The sequence below is a fragment of the Hypanus sabinus genome, chromosome 12 (genome assembly GCF_030144855.1).
Source record: "Hypanus sabinus isolate sHypSab1 chromosome 12, sHypSab1.hap1, whole genome shotgun sequence".
Classification (NCBI taxonomy): Eukaryota; Metazoa; Chordata; class Chondrichthyes; order Myliobatiformes; family Dasyatidae; genus Hypanus; species Hypanus sabinus.
The window spans coordinates 66,429,213-66,444,475 of NC_082717.1; the positions used below are offsets into that span (position 1 = coordinate 66,429,213).

The following is a 15,263-nucleotide window of genomic DNA, read 5'->3' on the forward strand; positions in this document are numbered from 1 at the left end:
CTATGTGATGTGTTTCTTTGAATTCAGCTCTTTCATGTTGCTGTTTAACTGGTCTATGGGACACCTCCCCAAGTTGTTTGTAAGGAATTATCAGCAAATTTAAAAAGACTGAGTGCTTTAGCCGTTAGCTATCATACCAAAATTGATGTAGGGTTGTCTCTCTGACTTTGCCATCTGTAAAGGGCATATGACCATTTGGTGGTAAAATCTTGCCCATTCACATTATCTAATTACGTTCCTTGTGGCACCCCATAGGCTGCACTGGGCTTTTCTGCTCCAGTGCAGCAATTGTTGAGCCACTAGCTTGCAATGGTATTTGCATGTTTAATATTCCATGCTGATTCCATGTTTAACTATTACATGTTTTAAATGAATGCCAGACTATTTCAGTGTATTTTTAAACAATGCCCTTGATTTTGTATCTGTAGTGGCTGCACATCATTCATTTTCATTATGTTGTCAAATTGATGGTAGCTTCTGCTATCGCACATATACAGTGAAATGAATGATGTTAAGCTATGCTGCTGTTGATCTCCAGAAATCAGTGGATTGACCAAAGCATGAGATATTTTCAAACTATTTTTGTTGTAATGTATCCTGGAATTGTTACACTTTGTGCCATGAGGTAACTTAAAGGAATTTCAATTTATTTCTAGTTGGTAGACTCTGGCCCTCTTTTTAAAAATACCTATGTGAGTTCTAAATCTCATTGATAAATATTTCAGCATTCTTTGGATTAATAAAAAGCTCAATGTTTCAACAAAATGCATCTTCCAGTCTTTAACCATTTTACAGTGTGCGAATTAAAATATTGCTGAAGTTACACTTCGTCATTTTCTCTGGTTTGCTTTTGGAGAGCAATTTTTATTACAGCTGGCTGTTTTGTGACTTTATGGTTGCTGAATGCCAGTGATTCTGTTGAATCACTGGTGAGCAGTAGATGCTGTGGAGGTCACTCTGCTTTTTGTAGGTTGCTTCCTTTGAGATGTGTGCTGATCACTTTGACTGCAAAATATAGGTCTGTTTGCTTAAAATGTAAGGATGATGAAAATGAGTCTTGTGCTGTCGAATAAGTTGAATTCAAATGTTCTTTGGAGGCAAAGCTATTATAGTGCTGCTGTTGCATGTTCATGCAACGTTCTGCAGATGGCTTTGTTCCTTTGATCCCTTTGGGATTCTTGCAAATATTGCATCAGTCTGTGCTCCCTGTGGATACAATGTTAATCAGTGATATCTTAGCCACTCTTCAGCCATTGAAATTGACCTTCCTTCCTTAGTGGCGGGAACAAAGTTGGGAATAGATTTTCATTGGAAAGAAGCAAAGTGTGAAGACACTTTTAAAAACCAGCAGCTCTTAGCAATGACTGCCATAGGACCTATTCTCATTTGTATTCTCATTAAATTTGACTTTTTTTAATAGTGGTTGGAATTGGGGGGAAAAACTATTATTTGTTGCTGCCCGTTTAATGCAGGTCCTGCTAAACCGCCTGGGTCGCATATTCCAAACATGTTTTCCTTCAGCGCCGGTACTAAAGATAAACGAAGTAGAAGTATCTTCTCTGAGACAGCTTTTGCAGTCTGGATTTGAGGAAGAAGAGAAGGCCCAAGCAAATAAGGGGTAAGGCTGAAGACCAAACACGAGGTAGAAGATTAAATTTTTATTCAGTTAGTTTTGAAAGTGATTAATTTTATTAATAAAGCACAAAGTTGAGCTAATTTGTTACAAAATTGTATGTGACAACCATAATATTTGCGCTGTATTGTAGCCAATTGCACTGTTTTGAATTATGTAAAAATTCTATATGCTAAAACTTGTTTACATTGTCAGCTGTGAAAGAAATTTATTTATAAATGCAATATTTAATGTGCTGATTCAAGTATCATGGTGAAAAGTCTTGTGATGCCTTTTGTGTAGTGAATTGTTAGCTGTGTGGACTGAACTGCAAGATGTGGAAGATGCTCATGGCCTGAGGTACCAGTGGGGTGGATCACATAGCAACAAAAAGCTTCTGATTTCCCTTGGAATTGATACCCGAAACATAGTAAGTCCTGGTCTTTGGGTTTTAATTCACTTGTTTATTATGTATGGCATGTTCTGTGGTTGCTTGGAATTAATTGTTTCTGTCGTAGGCAAATCACATATATTAAACAAAGAAAAAATAGTTCTGCTTGTTTGTTCATGCAGCTGTATTTCTCCTGATTCTTAAAGTTCCCTTTTATTCCATGTTAGTACAAGCAAATGTCGTTACACAGCAGTGATGTCCCATTAACAATGAAGAGAACAATCATTTCATTTGTGAGAACTCCTCTGCCTACGTTGAATTAGCCACTGAAACAGGCAATTTACTCAGTAAATTAATTGTTCTTTCAGCATTTGACGTGGTTGGGAGTGAGTTCGTTCATAGTAGTTCTGAAGATTCTTCTTGGAATATAACCTTAGTTGTTGGTTATGCTCAGTGGAATGGAGAGCAAATTGCCAATTATCCAACGTAGCTGATAGACTTGTTGATAAATGCAAATTAGAACTTATCTGATACAGCTGCTGTTTCCAAAATACCAATTTTCTGTGTTTTATGAAACTTGTATAAACTTATGCAACTTACAGTGTCAGATTTAAGGTAATTATCTTGTTCTACTTTAGCTACTTTATATTTAATGATATATTTGTCTTTTTCCTTTCAAAAGTTGTTTACTGGACAAAGGAAACAGCCTGTTATTGTTCCTGCTTATGCATCTGGTCTGGTAAGTTCAAATTTATAAAAATATCTTTGTCACATATTTAAGCTTTGCATGTATTAGTCAAAACTTGGTGCTGTGTGATTTTTGACATCTTGAACATCAAATACGGTGCTAAATTTTCTCAGAAATTGATTAACTACATAAGTGATGGTTCGATAGTAAGCACTACTAGTTAATGAACTACTAGCCACTTCTGGCATGCATGTAGCCTGTAAAAAATTGCAATCCATAAATTACCATCATTGATTCCAGAGCAACACATAAAATGCTGGAGGAATTCAGCAGGCCAGGCAGCATATATTGAAATGAAGAAACAGTCTATGTTTTGGGCTGAGACCCTTGATCAGCACTGGAAAGGAAGGGGGAAAAATGCCAGAATAAGGTTGGGGAGGGTGAAGGAGCAGAAGCCAGAAGGTGATTGGTGAATCCAAGTTGGTAGGAGAAAGTGGATGAAGTAGGAAGCTGGGAGGTGACAAATGGAAAAAGTAAAGAGCTGGAGAAGAAGGAATTTGCTCGGAGAGGAGAGAAGAGGAGGAGGAAGGGCACCAGAAGAAGTGATAGGCAGCTGAGAAGAAGAGGTAGGGGTGGGGCAGAGTGGGAAATTGAAGAAGAGGGGAGTGAAAAATTAATGGAAGTTGGTGAAATTGATGTTCATACCATCAGTTTAGAGACTACCTAGATGGAATACAAGGTGTTGCTCCTTCACCCTGAGTGGCAGAAGAGGAGGCTAAGAACCGACATGTCCATCAGGATTGGAGTTAAAATGGTTGGCCACTAAGAAATCCTAGCACTTGCCCCTGGATGCAGGAGAAGTGCTTCACCTGGCCACTCACGTCCTCTCTTCACCCCTATTCAGCTCCAAACTGTCCTTCCAGGTGTGGCAACACTTCACCTGTGAATCTTTTGGAATTGTCTACTGTATCCGGTGCTCCCGATGCAGTGTTTTCTATGTTGGTGAGACTCTACATAGACTGTACATTCACAATGGGCTTCACCTATCATCTGTCTTGTATTCCTGCGCCACCTCCCTGCTTCTTACTCTGACATCTTCCCCCTTCCTTTCCAGTCCTGCAATAATCTGAAGTGTCGCAGCCCAAAATGTTGACTGTTCATTTCCATTTATGCTGTCTGACCTGCTGAATTCCTCCAGTGTTACTCTGGATTTCCAGTATCTGAAGAATCTGTGTTTATCGTAGATACCATATTTCTCTAATGTATTTATGATTGTAGTCTTTGGATGTCTGTTTATTAGAATTCACTAAATAGAAATGCAGTGGTCATTTAGTTATGTTTGCATTGTACACATTAACTGTTTACACAAAATTCCACATTATGAAGCAATCACAAAGTAGAATCTTCAATCAGGAATAATATGATGTTTTTAAACACATGGTAGATTATTGTAGCTCAACAATCTATGGCCTTACAAGTGTTTGTTTCCAACAAAGTTGTTGTGTAAAATATTGACTTTTACTGTGATGTGATTTTTCTGTTTAGTCCATGTTTATGCCCCACCATTTTTTTCTTTAATGTGATTATGCTTGTCTGTTTTCTTCCTGTATTGTGCTTGACTTTTTTTTGCCTAGATGGCAAGGATGCCGGCTGCTTTCCCTATTCTTGGAACGTACCACTTCCTTACTGAAGGCATTTATGTGAAGTTATGCATTTTAAGCTAATTTCTTTCCAGAATGCTCTCAATTCCAGCAACACATTGTTATAGTTGTAATGGAAGTTTATTTAACTGTTTTTATCTTGATTAATTCATTCCTCACCTGGTTGATATTCCCAGCATTTTCAGTTTTTGTGTAACTTGCATTTATTACCATTTATTATTCTTTTGATTATAAATGTAAAATGTCAAATTTTAAAATGCATTGCTGAATCACATTTTCTCATGTGGGCTACACAGATATTTTTTGTCTGCTTTTAAATTCTTGCTCATTTCTACTACCTTTATCCCACAAGCATGTGCTTTTAGGGTATATTTTAAGTAGATTACTTTCTGGTTTATTTCAGGGCATGCTGGAACCCACCAAAGAACCAGTCAAACCAATATCAGCTGCAGAGAAGATAGCTTCAATAGGTCAGACACCAACTGCAAGTGTTTCTGCTTCTGACATGAGCACTTCTACATGTGATCAAAGTCGGGTAATGATAAACTATCTTTGTCTATACTGTAAACTAAAGGCTATCTATAAATGTCCTTGTGGGTGATTGTATTTATCAGTTAGTTGAAGGAGAGGGCATCATCATGGAATCAAATCTACTGTTTTTGTTGGCTGAATAGCTGCTCAGTTCTACTTCGCAGTTCTCTTCAGTTTTCGGGTTCTGGGTGCTGCTGGCAAGGCAATTATTTGTGGCCTTTTTCCAAATTGTTTCTGAGAGCATGATGAACTATGACCTTGAACAGTGCAGTTCTTTAGTAAAGGTGTTCCCATAGAACTGTTGGATAGAGTATTCCAGGAAGCATTGAAGGGCTGGCAATGTTTCCAGATTAGAATAGTTTTGACTTGAATTGGAACCTGCAAGTGGTAGTGGTAGCAGTACTCGTGCCTATCTTACTGATAATGATTGTAGAAGTGTATTTGGAATCTGAGTGAATATTACCTTTGCATTTCTGGTGTGTGAGGAACTGCATTTATGAACAGACACCAAACACTTCCCTGAACTATTAAATACCTCTATCACCAAGGAGGGACAAGGACATTTAGTGGACAAGAAAAGCCCCACTGCAAGTTCCTATCCACTTCACATACCATCGTAATGCTGGGAGACTGCTGGTTGTAAATCCTGCAGTGGTCTTCTCAGCTGTATTTTGAGAGCTTTACAACGACTGCAGAGAGATTAAATCTTTAGGGTAGTGAATTGAGTGCCAATCGAGCATGCTGCTCAACAAGTGAACTTTGTCAGTAGTCATCTAGGTAGTATTTCAAGTGGATATCAATCTAACCTGTAAATGCAGTGAGAATATGTGCTTTAAAACAGTACTTTAAAGAGTCATCATTAATTGTTTTCTAGCTAGTTTTAATGTAACTATTCTCCATCTCACCAATTTGTTATAATGCACCATTATACCTTTAACAACACTTGTTAGAAAGTTAGTTGAATAGCTTTCCCATGGTTTTTAAATTTTTTTGGGCCACTATCTGCTTTGCCATCTTTGTGGGTAAATACTTGGATCATTTAGAACTCTCAAACTAGTAAGGCATAGGTTCAACTGGAGAATTAATGGCGTGGCATTTCTGAAGCAAAGCAGTTAACATTTACAGAGTTGTTAGAGAACAAATGGATGTATGGGGAGGAAAGAGCAAAAATGAAGAATTCTGATACAATTAAGCTTAAAGAATATCTGTTTCTGTCTATCAAGATCTGCAGTTTGTTTTGAATTCAGCATGCAACTTGTTTGTATTCAAGTTACATAGAGGGGGGTAATATTACTACCTCCTTCAAAATAGGAATTAGGATAAGCCTAGCAACTGCAGGCATGATGGTTTAACTTCTGTAATGGAAAATCTTTAACAATCTTTGATTTGGAATTAATAATCATCTGGAACAATATGGATTAATTTGAGCATGCCAACGCAGATTTATTAAGGGAAAAGCTATTGCAAGTGTCCTATTAGTATGGAAAAAATCCAGTTGGGCCGCTCCCGGACACGCTTTCCATCCGTATTGGGTTGAGTGTCAAGCTCACAACTCGGCCTCTTTTTAAAAAAAAGCCCTGCACTGTGAGAAGGATGTGGGGGACCACTCACAGAATCTTTCCTCCAAGACAGCCACTTGAAAAAATATAAGTGGTCACTGAGGCTCTGGCAGAGTATGGCACACTCAAAAAAAAGGGATAAAAGTTGTTGGTCTCCTGGACCTGATTATGTGTATCCTAGGATGAAGTGGTTACAATCTTGCAAGAAGCCTGCTGATTCTGGAAAAGTATGTGAGGACTGAAAAATTATTACTGAAATACCTTTATTCAAAAAATGAGTAAATATAATTTGCTCCCCAGTATAAGAATCAATTGTTAAATAATAGCAGAACATTTGGAAAGTCTCCCTAGACTATGTGCGGTTTCAAGTCATGTTTCACAAATTTATTAGCATTCTGAGGATGTCTGAACCCCAATGGATGGAGAGGATTTGATGGATATATTTGCATTTTCAGAAAACGTTCACCAAATGTGCAATGCATAGTTATTCTGCAAGGTAAGAGCTTGTGTTATTTGAACCAACGCAATAGTATTAGTGTTGTGTTTACTCACCTGTGACTACTGAGACCTGAAGCCAGGAGATGGAACAAAGCCTGAACTTGAAATAAACCTTTATTCAATGAACTACTAAATAACTCAAAACTCAACAGTACATCCAAAAGCATGACTTAAATAGTTTACCTGAGAACATTCCAGATATGATAGGAGGAAAGATCATCAATGAAAGTTGGCCTAGGATTTGTTGTCAGCTGACCAATAGGAGTTAGTTGTTTCAGCTCGTTGTAACACCTCCCTCACGAAGATAATTACCTGTAGTATTTGAGCCAAGGCTTGATTTGGATTGGAACGCTGGTTGATCAGTCCTCGGAGGTTGCAGCTGTTGCTTTCTTGCCGCGATGTTGCTTATGGCTGTGCTGGAACCAGTGGTTTGCTCAGTCTGGGTAAGTTGAACTCTTCCAGGAGGGAAATTAAGGTCCAGCTCTGATTTTGATGATTGCACAACAAACTTGTGCCTTCAGGAGCATGTGGCCACAACATGTGATGATGACAATAATGTCAATAATGACAATAATGTCTGTCTATGATATCTTCATGGAATATTTCCCCCATTCATTTGACAATCTGACCTGGCACCCAGACATCTTGTCCATTGTGATACTGTCTGGCCTGCACTGTGGCTTCAGCCTCAAATTACTTCATCCATCAGTCAATGTCTGCGTGGCTGCCTTTGTGTACATGACTGTCTGTCGTCTCAGATGTTGGACGATGTGGCATCCAACACTGCACAGTTTTCTTTCTAAGAATGCTTCACTTGGAGACTTCTCTCGAGGCCTGGATGTGGTGTATTTCGATATGTCAGTAGAAATCTGTTGAGAGCCTTGGCTGCTGGACTGTGGATGATAAAGGGGTGAGCAAGTGTTTCTAGCATCCCAAAGTGGCTGAAGATCTGCAGCAGCAGATCTTATTGTCAGCTTTGTAGATCAAACTTCTGGCCATTTGGAATAGGTGCCAACCAGGCCAAGGTTGGTACACCTGTTGATTGGGCCAGTAAAGTCAATATGTACTGGACAACAAGTTCTGGTCACTGAATCCATGGTTGTGGCTTGGCTGTACTTGGAGTCTTTGCTGTTTAGAGCACTAAGTACACTGCATATGGATGTCATATCAGATCAGTTCAGTTCAAGTTTAAACAACACACACACAAAATGCTGGTGGAACACAGCAGGCCAGGCAGCATCTATAAGGAGAAGCACTGTCGACGTTTCGGGCCGAGACCCTTCGTCAGGACTGACTGAAAGGTGTTCCACTGTGTTCCTGCTGTGTTCCACCAGCATTTTGTGTGTGTTGTTTGAATTTCCAGCATCTGCAGATTTCCTCATGTTTGCAGTTCAAGTTTAGTTGTTATTCAACCATATATGAATACAGTCAAACGAAAAAGCATCACTCTGGGGCCAAGGTGCAACACACAGTACATATAACACATATAAGATATCAGTAAAGTACAGTCACACAAAAAATTATAGACCAAAACCAAATCAATGAATGTTGCAGAAATCTGCAGTCAAGTGCAATACGGCTTGTCTTCTGTCAAGTGAGCACCAGAGGGCAGCACCGACTTCAGCTTTGGTGCTGTGTCATACTGACTTCAGTGGAGCACACTGCTGCCTTCCTCTAGGTGGGGGTTGTAAACAGGCAACACCGGTGCTTGAGGGCGATGTGTGATTTGGTAGAAGTATATGGCATCGTCCTCAAACTTAATTAGCTATCTGTCAATGAGGTATGTGGAGAAACGTTGAATAAATGGACCTACAGCTGTTTCTGCTTTGATCTTGATGACTGTGATTGGAAGACCTACTGTAGCATCTGATACAACCCGTTGGACTTTGTGACCAATTGAAATTGCAGCCACAACTGCATCTTCATTGTCACTCTGAACTGTGGACACCTACCTAATGTTTGGAGACAGAAAAGGGATTCCCCGAACAGTGATGAAAAGTACTGAAACAATTCCACTGTGATCAAGTGGGCATCAATCAAATGAAAGCCCTAGCAAGAAGCTTTGTGTACCAGCTGAGCATTTATGAAGTAACCTGCTGATTCATAAGTTTGGAGAAGTTAACTGCCTGACCAAGATCATGGGTTAATGTGTACTTGATTTCAAAATCGTAGGCTACTAACATTGTTGCCCTCCTTTTATATACCTACTGCCCATTATGCTGCTGCTGTTTAGTGCAGCAATGAATGTTTTCCATCTCTGGTGGTACTCAAGGCTTCCTCTAGGTTTTCACTATCGTCAGTCATAGAAGTCCTGAATGGAGACTTGGGAATGCTGTCACATTCAAATTTACTAGGATTCTGATGGAGCTGAACCTCCAAACCTGGAGGACTGGTGGATCACTCTTAGTCTGGCCTCTGCTCTTGGACCTGTTTAGCATGGGTGACCCTATCAAGAGCCAAAGCATGAAACCCTGACTCCAGCCAACATAGCTCTCCAGGTCATTGAGGCACTCGAGCATCCAGCTCACACAACAAGGTTGTGGAGATGTTTTTTTGTATACGGTTAGCTATATAGACCAGGATGCCTTTCTTAGACCCAAAGATGGAAGACAGTGGCTTGTGATCAGTAAAGAAAGTGAAGCATCTGCTATAAAGCATTTCGTAGAATTTCATCACAGCAAAGATTACTTCCAAAGTATCCTTCTTGATTTGTCCATAGTTTGTTTCTGCTGCAGTCAGCGATTTGACTGCTGTGTGACAGCTATCTTGGAACATGAAAGAAGATATAGAAATTGTCAGTTCCCACTGGATGTATCTGTCTTGACAATGATTTGAAACTCTGGGCTGAAATGCATCAAGAGAAGATCGGGTGATAACAAATTATTCACCTGATCAAAAGCATTTTAGCATTGCTTGAACCGTTTCCATGTGGCACCATTGTTGAGCAAGTCATTGAGTTGTTCCTTCAGCTGGTACATTGCTGGGAGAAATGCTGAATAATGACTGATCATGCCCCAAAATAATCATAGTGTTAACATCTGATGGTGGAGATAACATAGCAGTGATATTTTTGGGATCTGGGTGACAACTATGCTCATCTATGATGAATCCAGATACTTGATGGAAAATATCAGAAGGCTGCATTTTTCTACCTGAAGCTGCAATCCGAAGTCAGTCGTTCGATCAAAACATGATCAAGGCATTGCATAGTTCTGTCTGATCTGTGTCCATCACAATAATGTCAAAGTAAGTGGCAACACTGTCAGTACTACTCAGCAGGGTGCCCATAAGCTGTTGGAAAATTGAAGGAGCCGCTTTACTCCAAAAGGCAGATGGAGGAAGGAAAAGAGACATGGTATACTCAGTATTGATGAGAAGTACAATTGCTTATATTATTGGTTTAGGCAGTTTGTGTTTGTCTATTACTGTGACTTGGATGAAGATCAGACCACATTTTGAGTAATTAATGCAGAAAACTAGGTAATTACAAAGTATTCACAAACTTTTTCTTGCAACTGGAGGTTCATCCAAGGACCAACTTCGCAAAATAGTGACGACTGTTCAATTTTGCCAAGAGCTCTGCGGGTTCCTGTTATGGGTACTGGTGTATCTCCAGAGAGGTGCATTGAAACTAGCGGTGAAGTTTGCCTAAAACCCCTCTACTGTTGGCTTTCCTGATGATGAGTATTGGTGCTCTTGAACATGAGAAGTTGTCACCTTTGATCACACTAGCTTGTTGTAGATGATCTAGCTCTTGCTCCGTGATTGGTAAATTTGTGTATGGTACTGGCCTTTGGGATGGAAGACTGGCTTCACATCTGGACGGAGCTGGAGCTCTGCTTGAAGTTTGGTGCAGCAACCCAAACCTTGAAACACTGCTGCATAGCATTGTTGCAGTTGTTTTGTAGTCTCACAGATGGTTTGTGGTATGTTGTTGATTGACTTGAATTGAATGGCCATTGCCCAGAGGGATACTTCAGAGATCAAGCTTGTCCATCCAGTTAGTGCCAAGTACATTCAGATCTGGCTCGTCTGTTAGATAACACACACTATTGACTTGGTTACTGTTCAGCTTCACCATGCAGTGCAGTTCGCCAATCTGCTGAAAGATTCCACCTGATGCACTACAGGCAGAATGATGAGTTGCTTTGACTGGTGGGGACCCAAGTGCCCGCCATGTGTGTTTGGAGATAATGGTGATGTGATGCTGTAGCGAGTTGTAGCTTGACCAGCTGATTGTTGTACCACCTGTGGGAGAGAAGGTGGTGGTAGAGGTCAAAGTCAAATTTGAGCATTAACTGTTATGCTCCTTGCAGATATTGATGGCTTTTGAAATTTTGAGTCCTCATGTGTCACTGTTCTAGAAGACATTGAATAAAGGATGGCAAAAGCCTTCTGTGACCATGGTGTTGGCATTTGTTGCAGATGTGTTTGTATGGGGAGTTTCTTGCCTAATGCCATGCACCACAGTTCCAACAGGTTCTGTTTGGCCGCTTGTAGACCTGTTAAGTGATGATGCTGGGCCACTGGAAACTGTATTGATCACATTGGAATTGCATTTCAGGTTGATTTTTGAGTGACAGCGTATGGAGCCATATCAGCTTCTTGCTTTGGTCAGGACAGGAGCTGTTTGCAAATGTCTGCATCACCAGGTGCCTGAAGTCCACAAATAATGATTCGTTATTCAGTCACATTACCTAGCTTAATCTTTTCACTTGTGCTATTGACAACATCAGCATATGTGATAAAGTTATCGGGATCATGTTTAACAAATTTTAAGTAGTGGTGGTGAACACTGAAATGACTGCTCTCCAAAACTGCTTAATAGTGACAGATTCATCAAATGATAGGTAACGAGGGTTACTGGGCAGAATGAAGTTGAAATAATGCTGATGTTCAGCAGTACCTAATTTTCGGAGCAAAGTGTGTCTTCCAAGTGTTGTCTTCACTGTTGATCTCAACCCAGAATACATCTTTGTAATGTTTGAACCATGAATCAAAATTAACTTCCGAAGCATCATTGAACTGGAAGTTGGTATTGGACGCAGCAGCTGACTTGCATGAGTTGTGTTCAATGTTTGACACCAATGTTGTTAGACTCACAATAAACTGCTGGTCAAGATTTCAATTAACTTCAACTCGGCAGCCTCAAATTGAGCTTGCTGCTATTGTAGATTTGCTTGCAAATCTTCTGCTAAATTTGCCATGTCGATACAATATAGTGCCTCATTGCCAATTTGTTGTGTTCACTCGCCGATGACTACTGATGAGACCCGAAGCCAGGAGATGGAACAAAGCTGGAATTCAAAGTAAACCTTTATTCAATAAAGCCACACAACTACCAATAACCTCAAAATGCAATGGTGCATCCCAAAGCGTGATTATTTAAATGTTTTACCCAAGAGCATTGAGATGTTGATAAGATTTTTGGTTATTTGAGGATTGGTGTGTAAAAGTGTATAATGAATTTGAGGAAAGTTGCATCAACCGTGATGTTAATGTCTGGCTGAACAAGCTTGACAGACTTAGCATTTATCTCAGTTCTCGTTTTTAGGTTTTATTTACTAAAGGGACAGTACTGTAGTTGTTTTGCATATTAACTAGCAAAGCTTGTTCTTGGATCTTTTGCCTCCATCCTATCGCACAGCTTTTTAGTATCTGAAACCCAAAAACAGCACTTACTGATATTTAATTGGAAGAGATGATAAAACTATAAATGCTCTAAGCTACTTTGATCAGCAGTTTTGAGACTGCCACATTTACCTGTATAGATATTTTTGGGGGATATTTTGGCGGAAGGCATTTTAACTTCTTGGACATCAGTTGCTTTAATTCCAAGATGAAAGCAACTTGGGTGCATTTTTGATTCAAAAGGATGATTAAAAAGGATGATTTTTAAATACTATAAACAGAACTCAGACTAGTTCAAGGAAGGAAGCAGAGGGTGGGTGGTTGCAGGCCATTGCTTGTAATGGAGGCCGATGACTAATGGTGTGCCACAGAGGCGGTGTTGGGGCCCTCGTTATTCATAATTTATCAGAAATGTTTTATGATTGTCTTATGACAGCTGTACAGTGCAAAGAGACAATGAATATAAATTACAAAAGCAGTGCAGGAAAAGCAATAACAAGGAGGTGGTCATCGACCTTGATGGCAAGGGGGAAGAATCTGCTTTGATCAGTTATCACATATAAATCACATGGATGTGACTGCACAAGGTAAGTTTATGGCTGCCGTGAAGTTAGGTGCTATTGATAGTGTAAGAAGATACCTTAGATTGTGCTGGGGGAGGGGTGGAAAAGTTATGGCAGTGGGCCAAGGAGCATAATTTTCTGATACAGATTTATTTATCACATTTATTGAAACATACAGTGAGATGTCTTCTTTCACTATCAATAGCAGCTAATTTTGTGTCAGCCACAAACCTACCGACAAAAGATAATGGATGTGGCCCTGTCCATCATGGGTAAAGCCCTCCATACTATTGAGAATGTCTACATGCAGGAAAGCAGCATCCATCATCAAGGATCCCCACCTTCCAGGCCATGCTCTCTTTGCACTACTGCCATCAGGAAGGAGGTACAAGAGCCTCAGGACCCACACCACCAGGTTCGGGAACAGTAATTATCCCTCAACCATCAGGCTCTTGAACCAAAGCGGATAACTTCACTCACTCCAACACTGAATTGAGCACAACCCATGGACTCACTTTCAAGGCTTCTCATCTCATGTTCTTGATACTGCTTATTTATTTATATATGTTTTTCCTTTTCGTATTTACACAATTTATCTTTTGTACATTGGTTGTTCATCTTGTTGTGTGTGACCTTTCCATGATTCTATTGTGTTCCTCTGTATTTACTGTGAAATTCTGCAAGAAAGTGAACTTCAGTTGTACAGTATATGGTGACACACGTACTTTGATAAATTTACTTTGAAGTTTGATCATGGTTTGGCCTTTGGGCCTCAGCCCGAAGGCTCACAGATCATGGGTAGATTGGTAGCCTCGGCCTTCAGACTCACATGGACCTCCAATCTTGGTGGCCTGGTGGGTGGTAACTGTCCCTCATGACTCTTGCCCGTACAAACTTCTGACTCAGGATTTGGCAACCTGGGAATCTCCTCAGCACCTGATGACCTGACGCAACCCGACCTCCAGATTGCTGACCTTTGAACATGACGCATTCCAATCTGGACTCTGAATGCAGGCTCCTGACTCTTGACTCTTCATTTTCCCTCATCCCTGTTCCTATATTCTAACTTGACCCATAACTCTCCACACTGTCCCCCTAACCATCCCTACCAACCTTAAAAAGTAAGTAGCCCACATTGGACATCACACCTCAGTGCCAACTGGACTCGAACAATGGCTCCTAAGCCTGTCAGTTCATTTACTGCCCCTGACCTCTCAATTCAACCTCATCCTTATCCCTAAACCCTAATCTGACCCCTAACTCCCCACACTGTCCCTAAAACCATTCCTGTGATCCTAAAAAAGCAGCCAAGTCTGAGTTAAAGCATCGAATATCACAGCTTGCCACCATGTTGACGGGGGAGAGAGACCCATGTAGGGCATGTGTTATAGAAAGTGCATTGAAATAGATGGACCTTAGTGCATTGTTCATAGAAGGCTGCATCACATGTAGACAAGGTGGCTAAGAAAGGCATTCAGCATGTTGGCCTTCAGTCAGGCAGTTGAGTAGAAGATGTGACATGTGTTGAAATTGTTTAAGTCATCAGTGAGGCCCAATTGGAGAACTCTGTACAGTTTTGATTATCTTGTTAATGAAAGACAGCAGACAATTTGTGAGGATTTATGCAGGGTTCGAGGGCCTGATTTAGAAGGAGAGGTTGTCATGCTAGTTATTTATTCCTTGAAATGTAGGAGACTGAGTGGCAATTTTATGGAAATATTTAAAATTATGAGGGGCACAAATGAAGTGGGTAGTAAGTCATTTTGCCTAGGGTAGGAGAGTCCAACACTAGAGAACATTGGGTAGGGTGAGAGGAGAAAGGTGTAAAATGGACCTGGGGGTCAAGATTTTTTCCAGGGACAAAAATGTAATTTAAGAGGCACTTGGGTAGATGCTTAAAGGAATGTGGGCTGAACATAGGAAAATGGGACTGTTTGGATGGCACCATGGTTAGCATGGACAAGTTGGAGTGAAGGGCATGTATCTGTGCTATATTGCTGTAAGGCAATGAAGCTTCGGCATAAGATTCCCAATAAAACTTGTTAGCTGGCTTGGCAGATAATTTGATATTTAATGTGATCTTGCATCCAAATCCAGTAATGTTCAACTCTATACTTAACTATTGAATG

At 40.3% G+C, this 15,263-nt stretch overlaps 1 protein-coding gene across 2 annotated transcripts in view; it reads left to right on the forward strand.

Moving 5' to 3' along the window:
* Window positions 1–15,263, forward strand: part of LOC132402972 (aftiphilin-like) — an 80,927-nt gene that overhangs the window by 38,688 nt on the left and 26,976 nt on the right. For both annotated transcript variants that reach the window (XM_059986145.1, XM_059986144.1), the window contains exons 3-6: window positions 1,473–1,618; window positions 1,916–2,042; window positions 2,686–2,742; window positions 4,756–4,887. In XM_059986145.1, coding sequence (XP_059842128.1) covers window positions 1,473–1,618; window positions 1,916–2,042; window positions 2,686–2,742; window positions 4,756–4,887 — 462 coding nt within the window. The remainder of the gene's footprint in view (window positions 1–1,472; window positions 1,619–1,915; window positions 2,043–2,685; window positions 2,743–4,755; window positions 4,888–15,263) is intronic.